Source organism: Anoplopoma fimbria, chromosome 24 (genome assembly GCF_027596085.1).
Source record: "Anoplopoma fimbria isolate UVic2021 breed Golden Eagle Sablefish chromosome 24, Afim_UVic_2022, whole genome shotgun sequence".
Classification (NCBI taxonomy): Eukaryota; Metazoa; Chordata; class Actinopteri; order Perciformes; family Anoplopomatidae; genus Anoplopoma; species Anoplopoma fimbria.
The window spans coordinates 23,293,340-23,314,749 of record NC_072472.1 but is presented as its reverse complement, the minus strand read 5'-3'; the positions used below and the strand labels follow the sequence as shown (position 1 = coordinate 23,314,749).

Here is a 21,410-nt window from a genome sequence, read left to right as displayed (position 1 = left end):
TGTAGACACTTGGGGGTGCTGCTGTCACAGTTCTTCAGCTCTGTAAAAACAAGGCAAGATGGCCTCCTGCATGCTTAAAGACAACATGTATACACTGTTTACAGAGGACAACAAAAGGTATGAGATAATAAAGGAAGGGCTTGAGAAAATGATCCAGGGTACGCCTTTCTCAGCCGACCAGAGCTGAAGAGGAGGATCCAGCTTCACATCCCATAATCCCACATTGTTGACTACAGGGTAATAAATGCACCTCTTGGTTTGTCGGCGAGGGACTGAATACTAAACAACAGAGGCTTTCTCTTTGAGAGGGGGTCCCTGGAGACCAGCAGCGAAGGGGGCCTACACTACCATCTGGAGAGCTGCAAACGCCCCGCCTCCCAATTAACCCATTCGGCCTCACCGTCTGAGACCTGGCAACCCCGTCGCTATGGCAACAGCCCTGTGCAGGGATGGATGGAGGGAGGGTGGAGGGTGGAGGGTGGGAGAGCAAAGGCGATCAAAGGAGAGAGAAAAATTTCATTTTAAAAGCATGAAATGCCCCTTTATTCTTGCTTTGAAACAACTGCAGGATTCAGATGCATCTTTCTGGGCTTCAACCTCTAATTTCTGCTGACTATTTTAATGAGTGTTTTGCAGTTAATCTACTAGGGATGGCCTTGATTGCACCGGACTGTAAAAACAGCAATGTGCAGGTGTTAAATCATTTATAAGTGGCCCCCATCACACAATCTAACATTGTTAAATACACAAAACAAGCCTCTAGGGAGTGATATTCCCAAATACAAAGACGAGGCCTTTGGGATCGGGAGGATGCTTCTATAATCCGGAAAGCAGCATGGCCACATCCCTCGTAATGGCCTGCAACATGATACGTGTCTCCACAGTCCTTCCTCTCTCCTCCCTCTCTTCCTCACACCCGTCTCTCTTTCTCTCTCTGGTGGTTCAGGTCAGAGCGGCTCTGAGACAGTCATTCATCATGCTTAATGTCCTGCTTTCTCTCACACAGGTCATTACTAATTAAACATCCTTATTGTGGTTTTATAGAGCAGCTCAGGCCCTTCCTCCAAACAGCTCGGCACTGTAATGGATCACAAATGTGAGCAGTGTTATTGCGCTGTCTGGAGACTGGTATGAAATCTCAGTCACCTGCTACTGCACCTGCGACTTTAGCTCGTCAAATGATCTTGATATTTCAGTGGTATAATGTAACTAAGTACATTAAACACTTGTACTTTACTCTAGTGTTTCCTTTCATGCAACTTCATACTTCTACACTACTTTTTACTCCTGTAGATTTATTTGAAAGCTATTACTGCACCAAGATGTTTCATACAAAATCTATGATAAGAATGTATTTTTATTTTAAACTAACGAGTAATCTACAAAGTAGTTAAAATCAACATTTTACTTAACAAGTCCTGCTGTTTTCTATGAAAATATAATAGGACCTTCCTGGAAAAAGCTGTGTCATCTAGTGCAAATTATAGATGAAGCATAGACAGTTCTTTGTGTTTATTAAGTTGTGTTGGGCATATTAAGAGCTGTTGATTTGCAATTTAATTTCTATGAAGGTACAGCAAAAATGTTGATAACTGACTATAACACTTACACCAGCAGTTCATTGAAACTAATTATATTTATTTTGATGTGTCCATTTCTCCTTTATTGCTACCAAATTTGTTCTTTTTATTTACAGGAAGTAATGGGATCCATAAATAAAGGGTAACCAAATTGGCTAAGCCTCCATCTGCAACAGTGAAATGCTCCTTAAACGAGAACGTATTCATCCATAATATACTAGTATACAATAATGTAGCACTCATTGGATACATTTTTCTGTATTCACTACTTTCACTTTCGATACATACAGTATATTTGGTTATTAATACTTTAATTTAAGCCACATGTTCAATGTCCGACTTTTAGTTGTTTTACTTAAAGACAAGAATATATGAATACTTCCTCCACTAGGTAAGTTGAATGAAGTTCTATTTCTGAGGATTGCTTTCTTGTTGAATCTTAAAACTACATTAATAGTGACATTTATGATTTATAAAGCTTCTGGAACATATCTTTCCCTGGTCTTTCTCTTGCTAACAACAAGTATAAACAAGATAACAGACCAGAAGATGATCCAATCTCTTTGGGCAGTCCTCTTTGAGCGTTACATCAAAATGGCTGACTTGCTGATTAGGAATGACAGAGTGAGAGTGACTTCCCCTCCTCCCAGTGCTTGTTGTAGACAACACTCTCTCCAGTCACAAATTACACAAATCCCAGAAATCTTCAGCACGTCGTGATGAGCTGAAACTCAACTATGCTGCATGTGCTCACTGTGTTATTTCTGTGAGGGGATGTGAGCATAATCAGATAAATTGTAATTTCCAGTTTGCCATGAAGCTAACAGCAGTAATGAAGGAAAGCTAGTCTAATGAGGAGCAACATGAACTGTGACAAGGGAACATCTTCTCTGCACCAAAAGCTCAAACCAGCTGCTTGGGTTTGTTCCCTGTCTTGTTTCTTAATCTCTCTTCCCTCCACTGGACTGTAGGACATAAATTAAATATGAGTATCTGCATTAATTAGCCACCAAACAAGCTTGCCAAAGATGCAGGTAATCCATTGATCTTTTCTTGTTGTAGTTGTCTCGGAGTCCAGACAGGAGTGTTTGGTAACAGCTTCTGTCCTAGTTCTCATCCAGTAGGGATACATTTGGTTGAACCAGCTGAGATGTACAGCTCCAGGCTTGTTACAGTGTTGTTTAAACTTGAGGTGGTTGGGTATCGAACCTTAATACGTTTCTATTTTGCTGATCAAAATGCGTTTGTAGCACAGTATCAGAACTAAGAGCTGGCATTGAACATCTGGTCGGAATCATGATGTTGTTTGCGTATTCGTTGATCAGATACTTCCTGATTTAAATCAAACATATTTTTGGTTATTTCTTGTGTAGCTGCTCGTGTTTAGACCTGTGTGAAAACGGTTGAGTTCTCCTTTAAGACACATAGGAACCGTGTGCCCTAATAATAATTTATGGTTGTCCCGCAAAAGACTCAATTACCTTTTCTACGTTTCCTAAAGGTCAGTTTTTTGTGTATGTGTACTGGATTCATCACACTTATGTAAGTTGCATACTGGATTGGATTGGCTTCCAAACTGGTTGTGATGTCACAAAATCCTGCTCGTACATTTAAGGTACACACAGATTTAAGGTGAGCACAGAGACACTTTCCCCCTTCAGCAAATTAATGCAAAATAAACTGTGCACATACATAACTCTGCACATTGAAGCTAAAAAACCTCAAGTGAAGGAACAATAAGTGAAAAACATTTTTGAGTGGAGGGGGACCCCCTATTTGTGAATTACTGATCGTACAACAAAAACTACAATACAGTATTGTAATGTGCAAGTTATGATTATTTATTTACACTAAAACCGACCAATGTACAGCACAGTTTCTGTTGTAATAGTTGTATAAGCACTTTATGGTGTGGTATTTCTAGTGATGTTGGCATATTCTTTTAAAATAAAATGCATGAAACCAGAAAATGATGTAGCACCTTTTACAATGATGTCACGGGTCATACAGCTGTGACCTAAAGCTGTCTCAAACATGCGTGTTTCAAATCTGCCTCTTAGATAGCTAAACGGTTTTTTTTTCACCTCTTGTCTTAATCCAACTACTAGATATTTACAGTACAGAGCATCAGTCTAGATAAGGTGTATCTGCCTCCATCCTCACGGGCAGAGCTACTCAGTCTGGTTCACATCTAGGGCGAAGCGAACAACTCCGCTGCTCCTCCGAGGCTCGGGTCTCTCCAGCGGTGGTGGTGGTGATGGTGGTGGTGGTGGTTCTCCTCCAGTAGCACCCTGGGAATGATGATGACTGGGTCGGAGAACCTCGTCCTTAGCATCACTAGGAGGCAGCACATGGTTAAGACAGCAGAGAAGAAGGAGACAGAAAGAGACACACGATGAGGCATTTTATTTCAGGCGAACAACAACATGTCATCGGGCCGAGCACCCTGTGACCGCTCATTTCAGAGGAGAATTCCAGGCTTCTGTTTTAGGGCTGAGAGCTCAACATGAGACAAAGAGACAGCCCTGCTATGGGGCCCGTTTGCTTATCTCTAATATTATCAAAAAACTCTTGATAGAATCAAGTGACTCAACTTTGATACTTAAAAAGACTATAAACCCCATTGTGTTGTGGGAATACACATCTAAATGAAAGCTCTTTGTCTATTTCTAATGACGCTTTGGACAGATTTGCATTTAAATCAATACAGGCCCTTGGTTTAAATCAAAACATTGACCCGTTCAGTAAGTCACTGTGACGTTATGAACTACAGGATGCCAATAGTGCAATGAGGGTCTCGGGGTGTTCTGTGACAGAATTGCTACAAGATGCGAAAACACATTTGAATGATATAAATTAGCAGCACAAATCAGAGTGAAGATCAATAACATGCACTTACAATGTCCCTTTGAACTGTGTGCTTCCAAAGCAGAGTTGCTTCTCTCATTCCATTCATACTTACCTCTCATCTTATATCCAAGCCAACACTCAAAGTCTAGACCAAATTATCAAAGGCATCATCGGATTGCAGGTCCAACAGAAAACAGTGGCAGCATGCTTTATAGACGAAACAAAATCATCGTAGTTCAAAACACAGTATGAAACGTCCACCCAGTGACGGCAGGCTAAGATGCAAAGTGCGACGGTTTCAAATGTGAGTGATTTGTTTCTTAAATAAATAAAATAGTGATCTCTTATAATAGTTCGATAATACAGCAGTCATGCAGTTTGTTTTAAAGGGCCAGTGTGTAGGATCTGGTGGTATCTAGTGGCCAGGTTGCAGATTGCAATCAACTGAAACTTCTACTGAGTGCCAGTCTGTAGATACATGGCGGCTGGCTCCGTGAAGAAGACATAAGCGGCTAATTCCAAGTTAACGTAAACACTTATTACGATTCCTATTTTCAGGCTATTACACACTAAAGAAAAAATGTAATAATACCGTGATTGACAGCTTATATGTATCAGAAAGCATATGCTGTTTAAATAATTTGCCTAACATATGGGAAAACATTTTAAAACTACAGTGTTTAAAGTTGTGTTCTGTTTATTACTTTACCCCCATGATACATTGCCTCACTGTAACCCGTCTGCTTTCTGAGGCTGGTGTTGAATGCACATTGAAATCATGACGAAAAAAAAAGACCTTATCTCTCGATGAAAAAGAAAGCTTAAAGGGTAAGCACCCGAGGTTAAAGCCGCCCCCGCCATGTGGATTGATAAGGCCTGGTCAATTACGTAACGCCCCAAAAGTGAACCTCTGACAATTCTCAACTATATATGTTATATTAATATATAAATATTAATCATATACTTATAGTGAATGATTTGACCCTGACAGACGTAATCCCTACAAGCGGTTTCAACCTTTTTACATATTCTATCTCTGCCATTAGAAACCCATCTATGCTACACACTGGCTCTTTAAGAGTGGGTGCATTACAGCAGCTAACAGAGGTCCAAGGATGGGTGATGTTTGGACTAAACCTAGGCTTCCTTAAGAATAGGCACCTTAAGGATCCTGACACGTAGGATGTGATCCCCGTTAAACTATTGTCCATATGGAAGAGAAATACACAGAAGGGCTGTGTTCGGAGGAGTGGACCAGAGGTAATGGGGTAAAACAAAAACACTGTGTGACTGTAATATAAATCAAAAGCAAATCACAACTCCATGGGCATGTATGGAGGGGAATGAGTGGCATTTGCGGCTTGCGGTCGACTTTCCTTTGGTTGCTCTCGCGATTGATTACCTTGGATTGGGTAGTGCACAGCCCCACAGGTGTTGCTTTAGAGTCTGCACCCAGCCAATATCTCGGATTGGCTGGCAGAGTTGTATGTAGTGGTACTGTTTTAGCACAACCCTTCAAATGAATCAGAATGTCACTCATTAGCACATGACAAATTGGACACAGCATCAGTATGAAGAAAGAACAATATGATCGCAGCAAATGGGATATCACACATTTGTGGGTGTTTTTTATGCATAGAAGAGCATCATTCGTACATAAACTAGGAGCCTAAGAAGCACATGACATCTTATTCTGGAATGAGTTTCTGGACGTCCTTCGACGCGCATGTTGCTCTACAAGTCGTGTGAGTTCTTGAAATATATTAAAGACACACGATGCAAAAAATAATATATTCTTCAGTTCTCACACGAGGACAACATGCGGGGCCCAGGAGGGGACGTCAGAGCTCATGCCAGAATGTGGGCGCAGTCTTGGATAAGCATAGAAAGAAGTTGTGAGAGCAAAATAAATTCTCTTCCATGTGGATGCATTCAATGTTGTCTTCCTCACAGGGACAAAGACTGGGACAGGAGAAACGCAGACAGATACTTGCAACCGCTATTTTTTTTTTCAGAAATGAAAGACACTGCTTTTTCTGCTTTTTTGCATTTATTTTTAATGTTTCATTAAATATAAGCAAGCAGATAGAAACACAAGCACGTCACAGTCATTTTTTTTTCTTGGCCCAAGACATAACTTTCTTCACCATACTTTCTATCCTTATTTGCCTAATAGTCACAAAGATATAGCACAGGGTGTGTGGTGTGCTAACAACTGGTTAAATTGACCGCCCCTACAACCCCCCCTTGTGTTACATGACAAAGCGTCCCCCCCAAACCAAAGGCTGCAAAATGCTAATGAGTTGTCCCTGATGGGGCAGCTTGGATAGACATGGTGGTGGTGGTGGTTATGGTCGATGTCAGACACCAAAGGATGTAGAGATGGTGCAGTCGTCCACTCACAATGGAGGGAAGGATGCTGAGAAGCAGAGCTAATGAGAGCAGTGAGGTGTGTGTGTGTGGGGAGGGGGCTGTACAGTGCTCTTCTAGTCCAAACACAAAGAAAACAGTGACATCTCTCTATATATGCTCAGTGAAAAAAGCTTTGGACCGAGTGCAGACTTAGCCAACACGTAGGCCTGATTTAATATACTGTATATTTACACAAGATGTTATTATTAGTCTTAACAGGTAAAACATTTACGATACAATTTACTTCCTGTTCCCCTTTTCTTCAACACATCTTACTGAGGACATCTTGAGTCAACCAGAATTCATGTTTTGGTTTTGGTATGTTTTTCACACTCAACACTACCGTGTTGAACTCGCCAGAGTTTAAATAAATAAACTAAACCTCGTCAAACCAACATACTTTGCTTGTTTTATGAATTTGGACAAAACAATAAGAACAACATGGATCCAGAAACAGAAGCAGTCAGCCTTATCATCACATCACTGAGCCCTTATTGGGGCTTTATTCAAATAAAAGATGGTGTTAATAACAGATGCAACTTATACTGTATACGGAAAATGGGATACAACTTTGTATCCTTGTAAACAAATGGCAGTGAATTGTTCACGACTCATTAGGAACGTGGATGAGTGCTTCATCCATACGACTCCCTCTTTAAAGATTATGTGAAAAACGCCATTAAGCAGCAATTTCAGCCGTCTGCTGTCGCCCAATGGCAGACTAATCATATTGGTTACGGTCACCCTCTGCAAAAAAAGAGCCAAAAGAAGGGGTTTGTTTATACTCACGCTACTGCAATTGAAAAAAACAGCTGTGATGCCTTGAAGAGGTATCGTTCTTAGTAAATAAAGAGCACACTGGAGGTGATTACACTGAGTTATGGCTATGAGATCGACAGGGCTGCACGCTGTAAGCTTGGGAGGATACAACCTGCATTGCTGCACACATCGTTTTCCAGCTCCACTGAACTCACCCCTCCCTGTTTCTCAGACACGTTGGTACTCTTATGTTAAACGTCGACATGACTGCACAACAAATTATCATCTAATTCGGAGGGAAATGCTCATCTGCCATGCAAATGGCTGGTGTTTAATGCATAATCAGTTTAGTGTGACCTAGATGCTTCCTTGGCAACAAATCGGGTTTTACAAAAAATAACATAACTTAATGAATGGGCTTTACATGAAAGGAGCAAATGTTGAATGGGATGAACAATTTTCGTGTAGCCTTCGACAGAGTTCAGTTCACAGTGAGACAGTACAAAATCACATTGAACAAAAGCGTTGCATGATATTGGCCAACACATACTGAACAAGCCGTGGATCAGACAGTCAAGGCTAACCAAGCGGGACGTTTATCAAAGATTTTCAGATTTGTTCATAATTGAGCAAGCGCAGAAATCATATCCAAAGTGCCAATTTGATTATCTTTTCCCGAACAAACAAAAAGAGTGGGGCAAAAATCCTTGATAAACTCAACAAAGCAATCTGCTCAGTTGATCAAAGCCAAGCCTTCCGAATTGCTTTTCGTTGGGCCCATGCAACGAGATCCATCCATTGCCTAGCCAGGCCGCCTGTAGCCATGGCAACCTGGAGATGGAGGCAGGCAGGGTAGAGGGGGTGGCATCAAATGGCGGAGGAAGAGGATGCTCCCGCCCACTCGTTACTATAGTGATCTAATATTGTGTGAGATGGGAGGAGCAATGACATGTCAAACCCCCGACACCTTGTTATCATTGTACAAACGTAGCCAGGAGGTAGTGAGAGACAGAGAAGAAGGATACTCAACAAAGGAGAGAAGAAGAAGAAACAGACAGGAGGAGGAGGAGGAAAGAAGAGAAAGAAGGAGGGATGATGAAGGCCTTAAATAATTTTGCAGCCTCTGTGTTTGTCCCCCCCCCCCCAAAAAAAAAAGAAATAAAAGGAGAAGTAGTGCTAAATGATTTTTACTCTTTTGCCTCAGCCAGTTTGTTGTTCATCTCTTTACTTTTCTCCTTGTCCCCCACCGCTGGCCGGGTCTCCAGCTGGTTCTCTGAGGCCGTCTTCTTGGAGCCCCTCAGCGTGGCGCTCTGCTTATCTTTGGCTTTCTTCGTTGTCTTGCCCTGGCCAGCCGCCGCGCCTCCAGGCCTTTTGGGTTTAGTGCGAAGGGCACTGTACCTGTCAACCTAAGGATGTCGGACAGCGGAAATGAGACTCCTGAGCTGAAACGCTGCATTTGTGGCTAGTCAATTCTAAAGCTGTGTTGTGATATGAGATGAGCATGTCAGGAATTTCTCCCTACAGTAATATAAATACTTTCTTTTGATCTTTCCCCTCCCTTAATTGATTTTTAACCATACATCAAAGTTAGAAAGGCGTGCTCTCACCTGATTGATGGGATCTATGTAAGGCTCGCTGTACAAACTGCGTATCCGCCTCCTGTCCACGGCCTTGTTTTCGGTTTGCCTCAGCGGGGCTTGGCCCTTGTATGTGGCATTGTAGCTGGTCTCTAGGCTGGTCCTCTCTTCTGGTGGCAGGTACTGGGACCTGGCCCGGATCATCTTCGCTGGCTTCACATCTCTGTAAGCCTTGTACTCAGCTCTGTATGGAAAGAAGGAAGTCGGGGATCATAAGTCAATGGGCTGTGTCGTAGAGCTTTCAAACCCATGGTTCAAAGAAACTCCACTCTAGTCTCAACTGGTTGCCTGGCAACCTCAAGGTGACACAAGATTTCAAGAACTCTATGCACCCGGCCAAGAAATAGTCCAGTTTTATCAAAACAAACGATATATGACATGGTAATTAGTGCCCTGCTTCCTTTTTTTTTATGCGAATCTAAGCTAGCCAGCTAGCCTAGCTTCATATTTAGGGTACAGAGATGAGAGTGGTCACCATCTTCTCATCATCCTCTCGGAAATATCCATATTTCCTAAGATGTCAAATTAGACCTCCAACGCAAATATAAATGAATCTGTTTGTTTTTAATGAAACATTTCCCACGTTTTCTAATCACTGACATGCTGGTTCATTATACATTTCAGTATTTAGTTATATACTTCATTTTTCTTTTTTTTTGTGGCTGACTACTGTGGTATAATTATCCCCATGCAAATCAGTGATTATTTTGGGTCTTGGTGTGTATATACTGCTGTATTTAGTTGGTGACTGTCTAAAGAAAACCGTCTATATTGGAGCATCATCAAAGAATATCTCTATAAAAATAGTTATCCCTTTTTATTGTAGACAGCATGACACCAATGTTGTAATCCGCATCTGGAGAAGTGGTGCATTACTACTGTAGAGTGCAGTATGTCAGAGGTATGGTAGGTGGGAGGAGGTTTGCCCCACAGTCTGATGGGGTGATATTCTGTAGTCCTCACACAGCAGTTCTGATGAAGGTCAGCAGTATGGCATTCACACAGAGCAGGCTGGCCTGCAGCATGTGCTCTCTATCAGTGACGCTCCCCACATTTATACACCTATGGATGGGTGTACCACAGAGGACAACCAGGTGCATCATCCAGGTTCATTTGAAGCAAACTAACATCTGTTACAGCTGCAGAAAATTTGAATCTCCAGTGTTCACATTGTATGAGGGATGCAACTAACAACTATTTTCATTATTTATTTAAATGCTGTTTATTCTCCCTTAAGTAATTGCTTAATTGTTTGTTCGTTACAATGTATAAAAATAGAAAAAAAAAGCCTCACACAAGACACACCTAAACAGTGGATCAGTTAGTTATTACAATTGATGTTGATTATTTTTCTGCCTATCAATCGACCTTGTATTGTTGTAAAAGAAGAAAATTCTCCTTACAGGAGAAGATGGACTGCTTTTCATAACAAACATTCATTACTATTGTGGAAAACAGATGAAGAGGAAGCTGAAATGTACCTTTTCTTTAAATGTTACTGCTTGTAGGGCTCGTTAATCTTCATAAAAGGTCATCTGGTGACGCTCTAGAAAATTAGAACAAAATGAAATAATCTAAACTTGATATAGGAAGAGTAAGCTTATAGTGTATCTGTATATTTATAAGACTGTTTATGAACCATGAATCTACTTCTCGTAACTGTTTTTTTTTTAAGGCAGAACAAAAGAGAACACCTTTGCTCTTATGATAGAGCTGTATTTGCACCAATGTAGGTTTCTTCTTAAGAAAATGAAACAATGGAAAATGTCAGCGTGTAACCTTAAATGGTAAAATAAAACAGTTAAAAGTGCTTTCAATGTTAAAGAAAATGGATTGATGTATTCCTCTACACATCGAGTTTTTTTAATTCAAAACATTAAAATTGTTGTTTATGAATCTCGCTTCCCCTGCGATATGATACCGTGATGCTGGGACTAATAACAAAGGCAAACAAATAGCTCTGTGTTTTAGGCGGGTCTGATGACACCTAACGGGTCTCCCCTGTGGCTCCAGTGCAGTCACAAACACATAAGCGGAGCAGACAAGGCCAGGCTGCTGCACAAGAGCCTCATTAGAACAAAATGTAAGCCCAAGTCATCTGGAAAGATATTGCATATCAATATCTCTACGGAAATCCGCCTCAGAGACCTTGTGATCCTGTTTAATGCAGTCATTTCAGGGACAGTTGTATCGATTTGACACCTTTAATGCATTACTTTGAGCATGGGTAATGAGGGGGTAGCTGAGTTGTCTGATTTTGCATCAGAGTGTGAAGCTGGGCTTTGATGTCAGATGTTCTTGAGGTGGGTTGTCATGGATTAGCAGGTAGGTGTTGCTGATAAACTAAACTGAAAATGAGAGCGCCATTGTTCGAAGAAACAGAACGCTGTATTTCTAAGAGAATTAACGAACAGGCAAATTAAATTGTTGAAAGAAAAACTTTCTTATTGTTTTGTACAATTCAATATAACATCTCTGGTAAAAGAGTTTGTTGCCAGTGTTGATGACAGTGATTATGATAAGACATCAGGCCGTAACAATTCTATTATAGTAGTTACTCAAGTATTTCATTTAACCTTTGGGAAACTGTGTCAACGCAGAATCAATATAGACAGCTGACATTTACAAATCATAACAGATGTTAAATTAAAAAACAAAATGCTTTAACTCTCTTTATCTCATCTACATAACTATATCGTGAGTCTCCTTAAATCTTAACTTAAATCAGCTATCAGGCGCTAACATTTAAGCTGTTATTAAACAAAACCGGGGCGTAAAGAGTCGTTTTATCAAAGTATGAAAAGCAAACTATTTATGATACGAAGGCTGGTGACAGTGACTGCTGTACTCCGAGGAGAGGTAAAAGTCACACAGAGAGCCGTTACATAACCTGACTGAAGTCCATTTTCAATGCTTGGCTGGGCCAAGAAGCCACAAAGACAGGTTATACAACAATGTCCAAGGCCAATGGTCTAGAGCACTCACATCGTGTGTGTGTGTGTGTGTGTGTGTGTGTGTGTGTGTGTGTGTGTGTGTGTGTGTGTGTGTGTGTGTGTGTGTGTGTGTGTATCTGTGTGTGCGTGTGTGTGCGAAGGACAGAGAAAGAGGCAGATTGTGAGTGCAGACAGGTTCCACAGTGTGAAACACCGGTCTGTACAGTAACATTGCTGCTATTCATGGACATATGACTGTTTAACAATAACGCCTTTGTCTCTGAGGTCAGTGTGTACTTGGTACTTATTTAAAAACGAGTGTTCAAAAAGCTTGCTTGGTTCAGCAGGCGTCATTAAACAGCTACTGTCACATATGTAACAGGCAGATTAATGTGCAACACTGCAAAACTAGCAGTTCACTGAGACTGACACTGGTGTACGAAGCATACCTTTTGGTTTGACTATTGTCCAGTGTCAAGAAGCAAAAAGCTCACTGTTAAAAAACGAATTTCAGTCATATAAGGTATTATAGATTGTCATAAAAAAATCTGTTTACACCTCAAACTACTCTCGTCAAGTACACCCAGCTTTATTTGTCTCGTCTTTGCAAGGATGTCTGATTATTTTAGCAACGAATAGCCGCTCAATGGCTCGCTCTGTCAATCGACGTAAACGTCCCTATCCTCTTTTTTGCCCTAGGAGGCTGAAATGACTTGGAACAAGGTTGTGTGTGAATGCATGAAAATGTAGAGGCATGCAAGTACAAGCTCACAGCTTTTGCAAATATACAAAATATGGCTTTCAATTTTTCCAAATGTATTTTAATTGGTGCTTTGAGCACCACAAGTCCCATCTAGTCCCATTATATCGGAGAGAGAGCAGACATCTCTATGTCCGCTATCCAACACTAGGCAACTCACACCAAAACATTCTATATTGATAAACAGTGCTACAGGTAAGAGTGTTTTTGATTTTAGGGCGAACCTTCCCTTTAAAATGAACCGCACTTTGCAAATAACCACATCTTCTATTTTCTCTTACTATTACTATCTTTTACTTCTGCATCATTTCCTCCATCGTTATTTCGGGAAGATATTCAGATCTGTGAATCACTGCGGCTCAGGCAATGCAATCATACTGCCTATGATACTTGTTTTTGCTGTGTGACTAAAGCCGCTTTGGATGGCGGACCCCGCTGACCCGCTGCAGCTGAGGGGATGTACAGAGAAATGCCTCGTCACTGCAACAGAACACTGGCGTGTGACAGGGTGGAACCACACCAGGGTACAGCACTGCTGAGCTCCAGGCAGCCCTGCATTGACGCGGCACAATCTGGACCTCTCAGCACGGGGAGGGTTATGGGTGAAAAGAATAAAAACGAATGCCCATACATTTCTGCGCTGTGGGATCAAACACTGTCAAGCTGCACAAGTCGATTTCGACACATAAAATGTACAATGACATGTTATAAGCAGGCCACAGATCACCAGCCAGGATAATAGCAGTGCAAATCTAGTTTACTCTAGGAAAGAATCCTCCTTGAGATGACGCTATTGCATATTATCACTAAACAAAGTACAGCTGAGGCTGATGAGACTGTCATTACCTTTTCAGGTGTTTTATCATAAACTAAATACTGGACAAATTGAAATTCAGTCCTGATTATGTCACTAGATGAAAAGTTAAGGAATCACCAAAGTGATCACAGTTCATCCTGAGGGGAACATGAATATCTGTCCAGCATTTCATTGCAATCCATTTCATACAAAACAGAACTTTCAAACTCATGGTAGCGCAAGAGGAAAAGCCAGGGGTTCACCAAAGTCAGTAGGGTTCATCCTCTGGGAACCATGAATGTCTGTTGAAAGAGTGTTGGCAATCTATCCAGTAGTTGTTGAGATGTTATATTATATATTGGTGGTGAATATACTGTACCACATCCATATATCAATGCAAAAAATCCCAAACTAAATCCTTTCTGATTCTGTACATTAAGTACGTATGATCAGATGTTATCATTATAAATCGAATACTGGAAGGCTTCAGGCAGTTTTCATTAGTCAAAGCAAGCATTTGAAGATATAGTATTGATATAGTTTTGGCTAGGAAAAACTAACAATCTTCTGACATTTTAGCTAAAATCAACAATTATAATTTTATTATGATCACATTATAATCTGTGTTAAAATGCCCTTCGAAATAACGCAAGCCATAAATAGGTCTGTGCACTAACGCTGCTGGGACAAACTTCTGTGCCTGTGCATTATAGCTGATGGTGACCACAGTGACTGGCTCTAGTCCTACACCATGGCTGGCTTCACATACAGGGCCGGCCCCCTTCTCTCTGGAATCAATCTGCCCGGACGGTACTGTATAGCTTCACTTCCTGGCAGTGTTTTCTTGGTGTGTCAGCGGGTGAGGGCCTGGCTTCTGGTCAATACTCCCTCCTCCCTCTGTGACCAGTTGGCCTCGTCTCTAACTCACAGACTCTCTGTAGCTTCTCAGGCAGCGGCTCAATGGAAACAGCTACACACTAAGAGCTGGAACAGTACATTACAGGGGCTTGTCATTGGGTCACAAAAGGTGGCTCCCATGTACATTTTCCAAGCATTCTTGTTATTGTCAGCAATTACAGTAATGCTCATTTCTATTTGAAAAATAACATGTTTGTGTCCTTTATAATAATGATACAGCCAGTTTGTCACAAAGTGCAGGCTTTCAGTTTTAAGCAATGGTCAGAGATCAGTCAGAACTGCAGGTTTAACTGGGTTACAGGATCTTACATAATTCATTCATAACCAGAATCAAATCCGAAAGACATTTCCTTGTAAATTAACTGTAATCAGATGTGATAAATCAGATTAAATCGGTTACATAAGACAGTGAGCTTTAGCTGGCAGAGCTCTGAATTGATCAACAAATGAATACTGGATATCAGCTGACATTTTTAGTATTACAGGCATGAATTAATCTCACACAACTTCCTTTCATGAAGCAGAATGGTGTTTCTGCATTCACTCCTTGTCAGTAGAAACATGAGGCTTGGCTGGCTCTCTAAGAGGATCATTTTTAAATCCACCAGAATCCATCGGCCTCTCTATAGTGTACCGTCCAATACCACTACTGCTACTGTGTGTACGTTCTGTAAACGTGACATAAAAGGCAAAGTCATTTATAGTGGATGGGGCGTCCTTGTCTTGGAGAGGGAGGAGCTTATTCGCCCAAGTGAAAAGAGAAGAAACAAAAAGAAGAAGCTCTTGAGATTGTGCTGCTGTGGAAAATGTCGAGCTGTGATACGTGACGCAAATGAAGATAAATTCATGCCTTCGTCTCTCTCTCTCTTCCTTCCTGAACTCAATGAACCTTCACTACCTGCCTCACTGTCGACTTTGTCATTCTCTGTAATAATCCTTGATGCAATCACCACTCTGTATGTCTTTTATTAGACGCATCACATAATTGAACAAATGATGCTGACAAGATGAAGAATGGCCTTTTGTCTTTTACACCAGTGCTGGTAGGAAAAAAGAAGACACTAACAAAGACTCCAGCAGCTGCTGTTGGAGCCTCATGACTTATTCTCATGCAAAAAAATGACATTTTAAACATAATGCAGGGAGGTGGCGGCGGGATGATGGCTGGATGGGGGCATGTGACTGGGAGGCTGCTGGTTGAAAATGCTGCACCAATTCAGGCAAGAAAATAAATAGTTAACACAGTGGTAGGCAGAAAAGTGCTATAGTTGCCTTTAGTATTTCCTGGGTGCACTGCAGAAAAATAGCCATTGTGATCTCTGTGGAAAATAAAACGTTTTTTTTAAAACAGCAGAAAATAGAGCTGAGGGGAACAGGACTTTGTGTGTAATGAAGTGCAAACCAACACAAAGGAACGGGGGGCTGGCTTTGAAGAGACAGTGAATGTGGCTCCCTAAGGAAAGTCGCTTCCCGCTACAGAGTCTATATATGCTCTATAAATAGAGCTACTGTACACTTACACATTGCTACAACCATATCCCAAATGAGACAGGGTGTTGGAGGCCAATACCCATATTAAAAAATGGCTAGTTGTCTCACAGTACACAGGCAATTTATACAAATGTTTTTAAAACAACCACTCCCTTGGGATATATAAGGGGTACCACAAGGGTCTGTGCTGGGTCCCTTTACTATTTACACTCCAATATTATCACTCCAACACAGACTTACAATGTCCATTTTTTATGCAGATGACACAGTCTTCATGTCAATAATGTCAAGCTGCCTTTGACTTTTATCTCTAAATTCTCTCGCTCTCATTATCTCTCTGAATGCAGAAAAGACAAAATGTATTTTATTCCCAAGAACCCATAAATCCAGCTTGCATCTTCCTACATCAACATCCATGATCTTAATACTACTAAAACTGAAATTGTTGAGTCTTAAAATTAGCTCTGAATTATGGCTTCCTTTAAATATCATGTGGAGCAACTTGCACAGGAATTGTGAAAATATGAAGCCGTTTGCTGCAGCAGAATGCAAGATTAGTCGTGGAAAACACAGAGGTGCACATTCACTCACTCACAGACTCACTCACTCACTCACTCACTCACTCACTCACTCACTCACTCACTCACTCACTCACTCACTCACAAGTAAACGTATGACGAGTTGCTGACCAAGAATGTAGCATTTAGAAGGCTATTTTTAAAAAGAGACCAGCACACTGCTCACCCCAGATAAAACTACATTAGGCCTGCAGCACTTCCAGCCAACTTCACTGAGAACAAAGAGGGCATAACAGTTTCACTGACTACGTCTACACAAATACCCAAGACTGGCCCCAGCATTGGTCAGCTTTATATGGCCCAGATAAATGCAGCCAAAGTTACTGTCATTCTCAGTACCTTAAAGATAAATTTACTTCATTACCTGTTTAACAATTTCTTCCGAGACAGAGACATTTCTGCTGAAATGTTCTCTTAAGATCATTAGTAGTATGAGCATAAATCAGGATAAAGACTCATCAGGACTGATCTTACTCCTGCTGTCAGCTGTGCAAATGTTGCTGGCAAGCTGACCACTACAAACCGACATGGACGCAATGTTTACGATCAGTACATTGGCTTTTTGTTTGTCATAGAACTATGAAATAATTCAACGTTATTGTGTGTCTATAGTGTCTTGCAGTAGAACCTTATTATGATGATAAGTCACTGTTTTTACAAAATTCTATTCTATTCTATCCAAGCAAATTGAAGTAAAGAAAACAGTTTTGTTACATGTAACAGTTAACAGTGGAATACAGTCCAACATTATAAATCCCCATCAGAAAAATATTCTAACCAATATCGTGACATTCATTTCAACAATATCGCCCAGTCCTAATTGAGGAATTAGCCTTTGTGTTTTTTGTTTTTTAACTGCAGCGATGGTTCTGTGTGATTATGCATAATAACCCAATGATGAAAAAAGTGATAAGAAAGCCAAAAAATACTTAAATAAAGATTTTATTTTGTGCATGTGTTATGTGTTAGTGTGTGTGAGTGTGCAATTTCCACACTGTATGCACACTATCCATGATATTAACCCACAGTTGACCTGCTTTAAGTCTCCGCTGGCGAAGTAAGACAGAGAGCTGACTGGGCTTCTGCTCGTCACGGTGCAGCCATTTAATGCCATGGGGGGGGAGCACCCCGGGCTACACCCTGCTGACTGCTCAACGACATAGGCACGGCAGCAGTACGCACCAAACAGCTGTAAGACCCGCTCACTGATCTTGCATGGCCCCGTTCACATCCGCCGGCCCAATCACACTTCAGCCAGGGTTTCTGTCTCAGACCTAATCTGCTCTCTGTGGCGACACCGACTCAACATGTCATTTTTCATCCTTTTTTGACAACACTGTGAATCCGATGGAATGTATTACAGATTATGGTATACAATATAAATGCTGAGATATGACTTTGCTGAAGGTAAGTCCAAGAATGAGTGCTTTGAAAATCCCCCCAAATCCACAGTTTACAGCAGCAGTAACAAAAACAAAATCCCCACAAGCCTCAAGTATGAAATTAATCTCATATATCTCACACTCTTATGACCAACAGCCTTCCCCAGAGCATAAATGCAACCGATAACATCAAGGCGCAGCTTCAGGAGACATGTGTACAGTGACGGGACGTGCATGACTTGATGCTCATCCATCCACCAGTCCCCACCATCCTGTGGACCATTGCATGATGGGACAGAGATTACCCTCGTGGACTGAAACATCAACAGTCAACTCGACCTTTCCATTTAATTGAATTACCTTCAGTAAGGAAAATAACAGTGGACTGATCTGTAATGTTTTCACATGCTGTCTGTACCTCTGGGTTGCTTTCAATTAAGTATGTGAACAACTGTTCACATACTTATCCTAAGATTAAGTGATGAATTAGTCAACCTAAATTAAGTCCTGTATTGTGGTAAAATTCACATTTCTCATGCCAGGAATGTAACAACTGACAAATATATAATCTTGTATTTTTAAAATAATTCCTCCCAAACCGGACCCTCCACTTATTAAATGTTTTTCCTCCAGTTAATTAGGGATTGTGTGAACATTATTCAGGGCAAAGGGGGTTCTGAAAAGTGGGGAGGGTTAGGTATTTTTAACAAAACAAGAAATTGAAATGTGTCAAATAATGTGACAGTGATGACTTCCGCTTCAAAAGTAAAGTAAATAGCAGGAGTATTGGGTATACAGGATCAACGCATCCTGATACAACGTTTCATACGATGTCTTACAAACATATGTTTTGTGCGTTCTCCTTTTTATGTGCAGCAACATGAGTGAAAAGTGTGCAACAAAACCACTTGGTAAGGTTTAGAAAAAGATTGTGGTTTGGGTTAAATTAACTATGTTTGTTAAGTAACAAAATTAAGTTTAAATAAGTCATTATTGACTTTTGGTTTCACAAAAGATACACACAGCCGTCTCCTGGGTGAAAGTCCTGTATTTGTCAAACCCATCTGTACCCAATCTCCTGGTCTACACTGACCTTGTCCCTCTTGACACCACGTCAGCTGACTTTCTAAGAGGCGCCCTGCTTACAGGACGTTCAATTTGTTAAGTATGCCATAACCCTGACAATGCAAATCACTTGTTTATTGTGCAATTCGGAGGCTATGTGAAAGTATTATTACACTTACAAAGTAAGGTTTAATTAAGGTAAACACACCTTAAAATCATTTATTATGACGATTGACTTTCATATTATTTTTTCACTTTGTATATTGTTGGGAGGGTGTTGCAGTTTTGAAGGGGGAGAAAATTTTACTAATTCTACACTCCTCCCTAAACATTTTCACCTGACAACAGATGAATTGCTGTGTTTTCTGTGTTTTCAGGATATATATATATATATATATATATATATATCCTGTGCAATACATTACACATTACACTGTGCAATAATAGTTAAAAAAGTTAAAAATAGTTGAAATAGTTGTTGGTTTTTTTTCTGTCTGTAAATATAATATTTCAGTTATTGTTGTTTTTTCTACTGTTTTTTTTTTTTTATTGCTTATTTATAATACTTGTTTTATTTTATTTTTATTTTTTTATTTTTTAGCTTGTCTTCTTCTACTATGTCTCTTGTGTGCACTTTACTCTACGCTGTTGTAAGCCTGCAAATTTCCCCGCTGCGGGACTAATAAAGGATTATCTTATCTTATCTTATCTATATATATATATATATATATATATATATATATATATATATATATATATATATATATATGCACTGACAGTAGGCCTATGCAACACTTCTGATCTTTCTGACAGTCTACTGAATGAATGGATAACACAGTGTTATACCGTCTTTGACCCCTATGACCCTTGGACGCCTGAGGCCTTTTGGACCCCCAGTTTGAGAGCCACCACATGATGGACGGTGTGTAAACTCACTTGTACGAGCTGTCGGCTGTAATCTCCTGTTTGATCTGCCTGTTCACAGCATCCCTCCCTTTGCCCTCTCCTTCCACCTTCAGGACTACTTTCTTCTGCCCCTGCTCCGGTTTACTGGACTTCTTCTTCCTCTCCTGGCCCTGCAGCAGGTCTTTCTCCTGCACCTTGTCGGCGACAGCGCCTTTCTCCACACCGCTGTCTGCGTCCTGCAACCCAGACTGTTTAGGTATCCAGGGATGGTCTTGCCTTTTCGGAATGGGCCAAGCTTTGAAGTCCTTCTGGTACTGGGTCTTGCTGTTGAACGGCGTCTCCGGTCCGTGGTACTCGTTCTTGGGTTTACAGCTCGGTTCGGGTCTCACCTTCCAGTGCTTAAAGTCCTCCCGCGTCACCGAGCCGCACATGCGCTCTTCGGACACGCACCTGCGCGGCGGCCGCTCAGCAGCCTCCGTGCGGGACGGCTGCGTCTCTATGGCAACCCGGCCCGCAGGATGGAGCGGAGGCTGCGTCTCTATGGCGACGCGGCCCGCAGGATGGAGCGGCGGCTGCAGCTGGACGTGCTGCATCTCGGAGACGTCCGTGTACTTGGTGAACACCAGAGGCACCGCGATGTCAGCCTTGTCCAGCTGGTTCCAGAAGCGGGCCATGCAACACGCCCTGCTGATACAGGGCCACGCCATTGTGGTACAAGGTGTCTCCACTCTATCCTGATACGACAGAAACAAGATGGTAGCACGGGAAAAGGCACCAATACCGGAGACGTTAGATGGTATTCAGTAAATCCATTTTTATTTAAAAACAACCTTGCTAACGTTTGTCCTGTACGTCTCGCCACACCACTCCACGGCATGGCACTGCAACGAAAAACAACCCCGCCCGCCTGCTCAGCATCCCGGAGACACGGAGATGGAGGAGGGGGGGGACAAAAAAGTAAAGTCAGAGAGAATATGGAACAACTTCCGGTTGAGAATGTAGTCTAAAACCCTCAATGGCGCTCTTTTGAAATAGAAAGCCCCAACAGAAAAAAGGCGTATCAAAATAGATGTATCACATAATAATATATTATAGTATCGTCATTTCGCATATCTGTAGCCATGTACGCTGAGGTCTGCTGCTTTTATTTTGAAATGAGACCATTCATTTCCGGTGTAAAGCTGATGAACACGGTGAGCTTGACGTAGACGGTGTTTCTTTACGTACGCTGCGTGACGTTGTGGTCCATCCATCACTCTGCTTCCGTTTCTGTGTCAACGTTTGATTAAAACAGAATGAGAAAAATGGGAAGAGGTCTTGCTTGAGAATAATAAATAAAAAAT

The 21,410-nt window shown here is 41.3% G+C and overlaps 1 protein-coding gene across 1 annotated transcript; it reads right to left on the bottom strand.

Annotated features, from left to right (window-relative positions):
* Nucleotides 1-3,751: 3,751 nt before the first annotated feature.
* Nucleotides 3,752-20,774, bottom strand: map6a (microtubule-associated protein 6a). The gene is made up of 5 exons (XM_054626530.1): nucleotides 20,098-20,774; nucleotides 9,209-9,422; nucleotides 8,793-9,007; nucleotides 5,833-5,943; nucleotides 3,752-3,917 (listed from the first exon to the last, which is right to left on the bottom strand). Exons 1-5 carry the CDS (start codon nucleotides 20,772-20,774, stop codon nucleotides 3,752-3,754), a joined length of 1,383 nt encoding a protein of 460 aa, XP_054482505.1.
* Between the last annotated feature and the right edge of the window lie 636 nt (nucleotides 20,775-21,410).

What these genes read in the sequence shown, in the direction of transcription:
- map6a (XM_054626530.1), bottom strand. Translation starts at nt 20,774, where the DNA reads ATGGCGTGGCCCTGTATCAGCAGGGCGTGTTGCATGGCCCGCTTCTGG. An exon ending in ACAGCCGACAGCTCGTACAA is followed by an intron (nt 9,423 to 20,097) that starts GTGAGTTTACAC and finishes CTTTCCATACAG; the next exon opens with AGCTGAGTACAAGGCTTACA. An exon ending in TGTGCACTACCCAATCCAAG is followed by an intron (nt 3,918 to 5,832) that starts GTAATCAATCGC and finishes GCTGCCTCCTAG; the next exon opens with TGATGCTAAGGACGAGGTTC.